This window comes from Cupressus sempervirens, chromosome 8 (genome assembly GCF_028749045.1).
Source record: "Cupressus sempervirens isolate cs-2001-9-10 chromosome 8, ASM2874904v1, whole genome shotgun sequence".
Lineage (NCBI taxonomy): Eukaryota > Viridiplantae > Streptophyta > Pinopsida > Cupressales > Cupressaceae > Cupressus > Cupressus sempervirens.
In genome coordinates, this window is record NC_143125.1 from 127,514,568 (window position 1) to 127,524,826 (window position 10,259).

At 35.1% G+C, this 10,259-nt stretch overlaps 1 protein-coding gene across 1 annotated transcript in view; it reads left to right on the plus strand.

The window, feature by feature from the left end:
* LOC149541910 (glucose-6-phosphate 1-dehydrogenase, chloroplastic-like) overlaps window positions 1–8,597 on the plus strand; it is a 29,876-nt gene extending 21,279 nt beyond the window's left edge. The window contains exons 3-10 of the mRNA XM_089796965.1: window positions 2,177–2,271; window positions 2,470–2,584; window positions 6,170–6,375; window positions 6,519–6,668; window positions 6,785–6,905; window positions 7,062–7,291; window positions 7,433–7,633; window positions 7,747–8,597. Of these exons, the coding sequence (XP_089653091.1) occupies window positions 2,177–2,271; window positions 2,470–2,584; window positions 6,170–6,375; window positions 6,519–6,668; window positions 6,785–6,905; window positions 7,062–7,291; window positions 7,433–7,633; window positions 7,747–8,005 (1,377 nt within the window). The 3' untranslated portion in view covers window positions 8,006–8,597. The remainder of the gene's footprint in view (window positions 1–2,176; window positions 2,272–2,469; window positions 2,585–6,169; window positions 6,376–6,518; window positions 6,669–6,784; window positions 6,906–7,061; window positions 7,292–7,432; window positions 7,634–7,746) is intronic.
* Window positions 8,598–10,259: the final 1,662 nt, after the last annotated feature.

The following is a 10,259-nucleotide window of genomic DNA, read 5'->3' on the forward strand; positions in this document are numbered from 1 at the left end:
TGGTCATAGTTTAATGCATTAAACTTCCCAGTTTTGATTGTCTTTTGCAAGCAAGATTGCAAGTTTTGTTTTGGCTGCAAGGACAAGGTAGTCATTCAGTTGACTTCTTTCCGTTACTGCAGCAGAGGAAAAAACTTCATATGCTTTGGCTTATGTCCATAGTAATAGGGTAGAGTTCTTTGATCCTTACCGGGCCTTCCATAAAGATTTTTTAGATCTTGTACTTGTCAGCTGTAGATTAGCTGGAATGGACAGATGGAATATCATGTTCATTGTGAGCAAAGAAAAATATAAAGTAAGAGGACAGATGATATTACAAATGGAGGCTACAATGAAAAAAACTTGTTTCCAAAGAAAAGGCCTGGAAATGCTTATGTTTGTCAAAGTTAGGAGCAATGGAAATTCTCCAAATGAGGATGAACCCTGTTACTTTAATGATCTGATTAAAAATAGCAGCAAACGATATCATACAGGTCTGATCTTACAGGGTAAAGGCCTTGAAAGACTACATGAATTAAAAAAGGTTCAGGATTCATCGGTGTACTTTCAAATCAATCTTTAGAGACCCATATTTCATGAGTAGTGGTCATGTGCCCTATACGGACCAGTGGATTTGGATGAACGTGACATTGTGGGGGTGCTATCTTTGGAAGCGGTGGCAGGTCCATGTGCAAACACACTGAAAGAGGTGAGATTATTGTGCAGTACTTGGAAATATTACAGTGCTCAAAATGGATTTTGTCTGATTCTAGGATAATGTAGACAAAATAAGACAATATAGTATGGATGGTTCAAATGAACTGGCAAGTTGATGTAGGCTCCACTAATGTTGTTGAACTCGACTGAACTGCTTATAGGGCATTTGAGGTGATCTCCACTACTAATGTGACAAATACGACCATCAGTCAAATAAAATCAATTTGTTTAATTCCTAGGAAAAATCAGAGTTGGTAAATCAAGTTTGGAAGAAAATAGAATATAAAAATCAGATATTGAAACTAATTTCTTGATTTGTTAAAATCAGGTTGAAAAAGCCCTTTTGAGGATAAATGGACAGCCATTCTTTGTGAAAATAGAGAGTTTTCTGAAGAAATGAAAGGTTAACTGCCTTTTGACTGTCCGAACTCTATTTATCAAGTTGAATTTTCCTCGGTGTACATTTTTTCCATTATGAGCTTCAGCCACTTCAAACAAAGAAGTATCTAGATCTTGCAAAAGACTCATGCCCTTAAAATCACTCCTTCACATCCATCTATCAAGTTGGATTTTCTTTCAATTAGACAGCTTTTACCCTATGAGCTCTGCCACTTAAGACAAAGTAGCTAGAACTCATACAATTAAGGCAGAAATCATGAACCGTTACTGCAAATTTGAGTTCAAATCTCAGATACAAGTGTGGAGTGAAGCCATGCAGAAATGGTTCGATTTTAGAAAAATAAATATCCAAAAAAAAAGTGTGTTTTCCTTGCACTATATCCCTAGAACCTTCTGAAGAGATCCGCAATAAGTATGATGGGTTGAAAAAAAGAAGCGAGGAAGCTAGAAACAGTAAGAATATGCAAATATAGCTGGATCTCGCAGAATTATGCTAAATACATGGAAAGATGAAATTACAATATAAGTAGTGCACACATAAGGTTTTTAGGGTACTTGAATAGTACCCTTCTATTCTATAATCAGAACTCTTGTATTATGTTTATGCACATAGACAGAGCTTAGTATTAGCTCTTCAGCAGTTTGCAGTCTCACGGGAAATTTAAGCTTCATGAGGGGTTTTGCATCTCTTTCCAAAAGAGACATTGTCTGCCCTATTAATAGGAATAGTCATGAGGAGAACTTGAGCGATGGAAACAATCAGATATGAAGGTGGATAAGTAGACAGCAGATTGTGACTGTAGTTGATCATGGATGAATACAAATCACAGTTATAAATTACTTAATAAGTACAAAGCATAACCATAGACCACTTATGGATAAATCATAAATACAAGCCATGACAATTAATTTTGTGTGCATAAGATATTACATTTTTAAAATCCATTTCTAATTAGTGCCTATAGGAAAGTTAACCGATAGTTTAAGAATAACAATGTTAAGCCTTTAATTAGCTAGGCAACTCAAAAAGTTAAAACCTAATCATCCTGTTATGCCAATGATTTCCTTTGTACTGTGGCAGCATTTCACTGTATATGGTTTTGCACGGAGTAAGATGACTGATGCAGAACTACGTCGGATTATTAGTGGTAAATTGACCTGCAGGATTGACAAGAGGTACTTATTATTTTGTGTACTACATAGTTTTTTAAAATTACTAAATTATGCTTTAAACATTAGAAAGGCTATATTTTAGTAGAATAAAATGCAGTTTCGAGAACCATTGAATTCAGAAATGTATTTCATAGGAATTTAAAAAAGAGAACTCATTTTATTTATTACTTTAATATTGTAGAAGTTTTGCTGTCTGACCAGGGAAAACTGTGGAGATAAAATGGAGGAGTTTTTACAACGGTGCTTTTACCATTCAGGGCAGTACAATTCCGAGGATGACTTTAGAGAGCTGGATAAAAAATTGGAGGAACATGAGGTAGCCAAATGAGTTGAATACATATGAACAACTTTAATTTTGACTCTCTTGCATCCTTTGTATTCTTGAGCCTTGACAAGTATTTCTACTTTCCTATATAGAGAGCAATATCACAATCAAATTATTGTAATTTTTAGGGATGCTCATGCTTCTTTTGAATACATAACATCCAATGGTTTCTTTCACTATGTAATGAAGAACTTTGTCAATGGGAAAGCCATTCTACACAGATATTCATCAAGCTAACTAAGCTTCTATCTCATGATTGAGTATGAGAAACCTACGGGAGGGCAGCTGGAAGGAGATGAAGGGAAGACAAGACTGTGAAGGACAAAATTTTGACATCAGGGTTAAGATGTTTTGTCAGCAAAGGTGGTGTAGTTTAGCTCAAACTTAAATCGGGAGATTCGCAATTTGAAATTCCAGAAATTTAACTTGTGTCTATATAGTCATTCCTTTTTATCAAATTATGAAGGGGTCCCAAATGAGCTTTGTATTTGGTACTTGCTAGAAGGAAACTTATATCCACTTTTTATGAAATAAATGAAACAGTTGAGTATAAGAATTCTGAGTAAAATTTTGAACCTTGAAATATCAATAAGGATCAAAGGAGTTTTCTGGTGTTTATTTATGTTGACAATGTCTGCATTACATACTTCAAATGCAAAAGAAGGGAAAACAAAAATCATCATTCATGCACAACACCAAGGGGGAGCACCTGTTCTATTTCAAATCAGAAACCAATGACATTTGATCTTATGTTCAGTTACAAATCGATATAGAGTTTTATGCATCTCTGGACAAACTTTATATCTTGAAACATATACCCAACAACATCATCAAGGAGAACAGGAACATTACATGTACCTTCCATTGCATGAGACTATCTCCTTAGAAAATTGATCGATAATTTGTATTTTCCGTGCATAAATTTAGGTACTGGTTCTTGTGACAAGTAGAATGGTACAATTCTGTTGAATCAGAGAACTAATATCTATTGTTTCCTTTCTCATCTTAAGAGACAACAGAAACATATTACTCTCAAATTTTTGGACCCCTTCATTAACTGCTGCATTAACCTAAGATTTTGACTTATTATAAGCCACATAGCTACCATTTTGACATTTCTTCTAAACATTGATGAGCTTGGAGAAGCAAAAACTGTTCACTTTGGTTTTTGACAAATTCTACAAATTGTTTCTTAGAGTGCTTTTTGCTACTGCCTTTATGTTTTACTTTTGTTGTAAAAGCACTTTCCATACACCCAAATTAATGGGCTTCCCCAATTGTTTTGGTATTGCTCATTTTACTAGATATATGTACTGACATGCTTCAATTTAATGTCTACCTCTTACCCAACAGAATCAGAGACTAAGGAAATGCTTTGTTAATAGGGTGAAGATTCGCCACTAGAGCAACTACATGTTAATCTTTTACTTTTTTGTTTATGGTTGATAGGTAATTGATTACTTAGGTCTTTTAGACTAAGAAAATGCTCAGAGAAGGATCCCTCTTTGGTCAATTTTGTGGATTAAAACAACATTTTAGATACAAGACAATGCATTACTATTATTTGATGTCCGATATTTATTTTCTAGACTTGTCAATAAGATAACAATAGGAGTGGCATTTTAGACTTTTGGGTATGACATTGTTAGGTATGTAAAGTTTGAGAAGTAAGAGAACCCATATATGATGTTTAATAGAACAATCAATGTTTGTAGAGGTTTTAAATTTTCTCCTGAAAACAATTTGGTCATAAGACTGATGCTCACATACCATATTTATCTTATGACTTTAGACATTATAATAACATGTGAGTTATGTAAAAGCTAAATTTTGAATATTAGCTATGTCTAACAGTAGATAGCCTTCGAAAGGTATGAATGGTTATTCAACCAAACTGCCCAAAAACAAAGTCAGGTATTTAAATGAGCTGGTTTCAAATTACACAACTGCGCACTGGTGTTTCTGAGAAGAGAGATTATAGAAATTTTGCATACAATAATATATATTTTGAATATCCAAACAACAATTAGAACTATTCAGATTTTGGATTGTGATTTTTGTAATTCTGCTAACTTTTATCCCTTCTCATGCCCAGCACCACACCTTCCTGTGACAAATTTCTGCCTAGACATTGCCGTCTAACTTCTGCAGTGTTGATCCCTCAATATACTTTGACTTTGAGGTTTTCTCTTTCCAATTCCCTTTGTCATAGTGCCACTGCCAACCATAGTTGGAAAACTCAGACTCGGCAAAAACTCGCCAAGCCCTAAAAAAAAAATTGGGAAGATTTGACCAGTTTTTGAAAAAATGCGAAACTTAAAAACAGCTTAAATTTAATTAGAAATGCACATTTTTGTAAAACTCAATGAGAAGATGCATCCAATGGGTTAATTAATGAGAACACAGAAGAAACAAGCTGAGTTTAGATATATATAAATGCAAAGTGGGTACAAAAGAGAGATCATATCAAATCCATCAACAAAATCTACTAATTGGATCATGTTAGTGCAATCATAATGAGGTTGGTTGAGATCCTACTAGTCATAAATCAAAAAGTATTGTTAAAATGTTAGGGGTTCATCCACCTGGATTCCTTTAGGAAAAGTTGGAAAACACATCAATACCAATACCCAATGTGCAAGATGAGTCAAATGTCGAGACGTATTCATTCTTTTAGCTGTCAAGTTTTAAGGTGTTTCTATGGATGAAAAATCCAACAATCATAAAGACAGCAATCAAGTAGCTGTCTCCTAACCCATAAGAGACCAAGACACAAACCTTAATGGCTAAAAATGCAAGTGAATCGCCAATATTGAAGAAATTAGTTGACATAACTAAAATGAGTGCAAAAGTATGTGTGCAATCACTGAGTTCCATTTCTTTTCTCTATCCCTTTTGTCATCTTTTACTGAAATACATCCTCCAATTTGGGGTCCTTTCTCTTGTTCATATTGTGTACCTCGAACAAATACCAATGGAGAGGATTAGTAATCCAATCAAAACACATTCATTTACATAAATAACAGAAGTCAATATTAACTATACTTTTTTCAAATATCTATATCATTTAAATAATTTGACTTTATGTGATCCGAAAACTGAAATCACAATTCAAGCAATTATCTTAATATCTTTAATTATCTTAATTGATCACTCTTAAATGCATAAAAAATGAATTGCCTAATCAAGTAGTCCATAACAGCAGCCTCAATTTTCATAAGGGTTCCATCGTTGAAGTGCTTCCTTTGTCAGATCAACTTCATTGGTTTCAACAAAAGTATTAACATCTAGAGGAAGATTGTACCATATTTTTTATATTCGGTTTTACTTAGTTTAAGATTTTATGCTATCATTTAATGTTTAGTGTTACTTCTTTTCTTACTGCTATGATTACTAGTGTTATTATCTACTGGCCCTCCAACTTTTATAAGCTGATTTTTGTCAAGTATAACATCCATTTTTATTCCCTCTGGCTTCCCCTAATTGGTGTCTTTTGTAATTTGTTTTTGTGCACTACATATTTATTTTTGTTGTTAACAAAAGATTTGTTGTACCTGGAATGGCTTGACATGACAGGCAGGGAGAGTGGCAAATAGATTATTTTACTTGTCCATTCCTCCAAATATTTTTGTGGATGTGGCAAGGTGTGCTAGCCGTTCTTCATCTTCTGCTAATGGATGGACTCGAGTAATCGTTGAAAAGCCTTTTGGTCGGGATTCTGAGTCGTCTGCTGAACTTACAAGAGGTCTGAAACAATACTTGTCGGAGGAGCAGATTTACCGGTACATACTATCAGTCTCAGTGTTATTCTCCAGAAGTACACTATCCTTACAAATTTTCAGATTTTTGGCTGTTTTACTTAAGAAATGCTTCCATGTTAAACGAAAGTCTTATCTATGCTAACTTGTATGTCTTTGTCAAACAGGATTGATCATTATCTGGGGAAGGAACTTGTTGAAAATCTTTCTGTTCTAAGGTTTTCCAATCTTGTATTTGAACCCTTGTGGTCAAGGCAGTATATAAGGAATGTACAATTCATTTTTTCGGAAGACTTTGGAACAGAAGGTCGAGGAGGGTAAGGCTGACATTCAGTCTGGCGATTTTCAGCACTTCTATAACCAAGTTTTGGTGATATTGAACCGATCATTTGACTTTATCAGAATGTTGTTTCATTGTAATGGTCATGTATAGGTACTTTGATAACTATGGAATTATCCGCGATATAATGCAAAACCACCTGCTTCAAATATTAGCTCTTTTTGCAATGGAAACACCAGTCAGTTTGGATGCAGAAGACATACGGAATGAAAAGGCAAGTTGAAACTAAGTCATAAGCCTTATTGGAGCTAGATAAGACATGGTTTTCATTAATATTTTAGCTTATATCTTTCATATTTGGTTCAAAGTGCCAACCACTTTAATCTACGGAAAGAGATTTATTGGGCTAACTTTTATTTTATATTTTCAGGTCAAAGTGTTGCGCTCCATGGTGCCATTGCAACTTGAAAATGTTGTAATTGGGCAATACAAGAGCCATGTTAAAGGTGGTGTGACATATCCTGGCTACACGGATGATAAGACAGTGCCCAAAGATAGCTTAACTCCAACATTTGCAGCAGCGGCTCTTTTCATTGACAATTCCAGATGGGATGGTGTACCTTTCCTTATGAAAGCTGGAAAGGCTTTACATAATAGACGGTATGATTCTTTCGGTATTCTGCAATTTGCAATTGTACAAAAATATGGACAAAGAATATGCTTTTCCTTTCTTATATACCTGCAAATATATTTAGAATAATCACTGGGCTTTCCTGTTTTTATGTTTTTGCAACTTTATAGTGCAGAGATTAGAGTTCAGTTTAGACATGTTCCAGGTAACCTCTACAAGAGGAAATTTGGAACAGACTTGGACAGAGCTACCAATGAGCTTGTCATTCGTGTCCAGCCTGATGAAGCTATCTACCTGAAAATTAACAATAAAGTTCCTGGTTTGGGCATGAGGCTAGATCGAAGTAATTTGAATCTTCACTATGCAGCAAGGTGAGGACAGAGTAACAAATTGCATGTCAATATGTACAGCAGTTACAAGTTTCTTTCTTATGGTCAGAGTATATTTCTGATTTATATCTGACTTTCCATGCTTGCTGCCTCAGGTATTCTGGGGAGATTCCTGATGCTTATGAACGACTGCTTTTGGATGCAATTGAAGGGGAGCGACGCTTGTTCATCAGAAGTGACGAACTTGATGCAGCATGGTCTTTATTCACACCATTGTTGAAAGAGTTAGAATCAACGAAGGTTTCACCTGAGCTATATCCATATGGCAGTCGAGGCCCTGTTGGAGCACATTATCTGGCTGCCAAATACAATGTCAGATGGGGTGATATGAGTGCAGATCCTCTGCAGTCGTGACTCCGAGGGTGTCAGTTTTACATGGCACTTTGCTACAGATATTTTTCATTGGTCAAGACATTATTGTTGACTGGCATGTCTCAAAGAATTTACTTATGATTTGGAGCTTATGGCAGAGGATTTTTTTGGAATTATTTTAGTTGTGTTTGAATCTGGCTTTCACAGTAAATGATGGATGATGAATAATCATATGGCAGGCTTTTGCAAAAACCAGGATGAGAGTTGGGCACAATTGAGGGATTAGTTAGGTTTTCAGGGGTTCCATGTTAAGAAAACTTAGGTATTAAGGGACCTTCTCTATGCTATGCAGTCTTTATGAGGTCCCATAGTGGAATAAAAGATGATTACGGACAATCTATCATTAGCTTTGTTGCCGGAAAAATTTCATGCCTACAAAGCTTAAGAGAATCAACTTCTATAATATATCTCCATGCTCTTGCTTCTGAAGCTCGTCTCTAGAAGTCGCAGCTTGGATTTTCTGTTTAACATCCATAGTGCTATAATGTTATGTAAGCTTCTGGATAAAAGTCTAGTAAAATTGCAGACACATTCTTTTAGAAGCTTTGGTAATTAATGTTGCTATTCTATTTCACTTGGCAGGTTTTACTCTAGATTTGTGTATTATTGACTTTCATGGTTTACATCTTAAATTGGGTTTAAGTCTACAAGAAAATCTTGAACCTTTCTTTGTTTGTCGGTATAACTAATAGGGGTACAGTGTTTTTTTAGACTACTTCAGCATAATAATAAGGTGGCAAATGATATTAAAGATACCCAGAGTTACAAATATGGTTTTGTATTATCATGTGTAGGGCAGGCCTTTGGCAATGACAAAATAGTCCTTCTGCAAAGTTAATGGTTGGACTTGCATGATAAGAGCATAGTATCATGAATTGGATATAGCTTGGACTCCTTGAACCAGGATTGCCAAAAGCTGGGGATGAAGACTTGTATGGTAAAATACTTTCCTTGCTGCATTGTAGTTTCTAAGCCTTTTGCCACAGTTATTGGAAAGTTGAAACTGATAAGGAATATTCTTCCCATTTAGCATCTGCTGCTAAAGAGACATTTATTAAATTTTTTTAAGGCTTTCTTCAATATGAATTTGATGTTTTTTTAACATGTCGGTTAGATTTAATTTTCAAAATCATGACTCAGAAGTGAGTAGCCCCTACAGAATACTTCAAGAGTAACAAGTTGCTTGGTATCATAATCATAGGGTCTGGACGATTCATGATAACAAACTCCCTGACCATAGAGTGACTCGTTGTTTGCACCCTGGATTTAAATGTGCTGAGCTTCTGCACACACATTCAAGTCTTGCTCATTCAGACCTCTATGAGAATGTGGTCACCTTTTTCTCATAAATGCATTGCCAGGTGGTGATCATTATATTTCCTTTATCCATTCTGTTCTTTTGTCATGTAGCAATTTGAGAGCAGCGGCTGCAAACTTTTTCATGGCTCCCGCAACTGCAATATTGACCCATTCAAATAAGGGATAAAATTATAAACCACTGATATTATATCGTGATCCAGAAGGAATAATATCGTCCTGCTAAAAGACCATATATGTATTATTTTAATGGGCTCAGAATTTATTTTAAATAACAACTGTCTACATTTTTCTTTTTCCCTGGGGTTGGTGTCTGTTCACAAATGTATGTCACCAAACAGAATATGCGTAAGGCATGGGCTACCAGGGATGATACACCTTTTTAAATTTTTATGCAACACAGGAGTTGAAAATATTTAATGGCATGGAGAGTTTTCAAGGATCAGGATTCCTATTAGACAGGTTGGCTTGGTTTGTAATTGTTTCGAAGTAGTTCAACGTGAACTTCTAGTTCCCATACTTGTGTAAGGCGGGAAACCATAATCTAGGGTAAGATGATTGATTACACAGATTTGAGAATAGATGCTAGAAATTGAAAATTAACGGAAAGGATAACGAGGAATCTTCTGTATTTGAAGTTGATGTTACATATAAATATATTGTCGTTCTATTCTCCCTAGTAGCTATATTTTGAATGTTGAAGAGAAATCTGATGAAATGGAATACTCTCTGGTTAAGATTGAAATTAATAGATTGTGATTTCCCTGAAGAAGGCTCAAATTGTGGGAACCAATAACACTATATAGTGGCATCTATTTACATGATTTTACGTGCAACTCAAAATCTAAATTTTTTAATTAATCGTTTGTGGTCTTCCTAGAAGGCTTGTAATTTGACTGGATGTGGCCTGTTTTAAGTT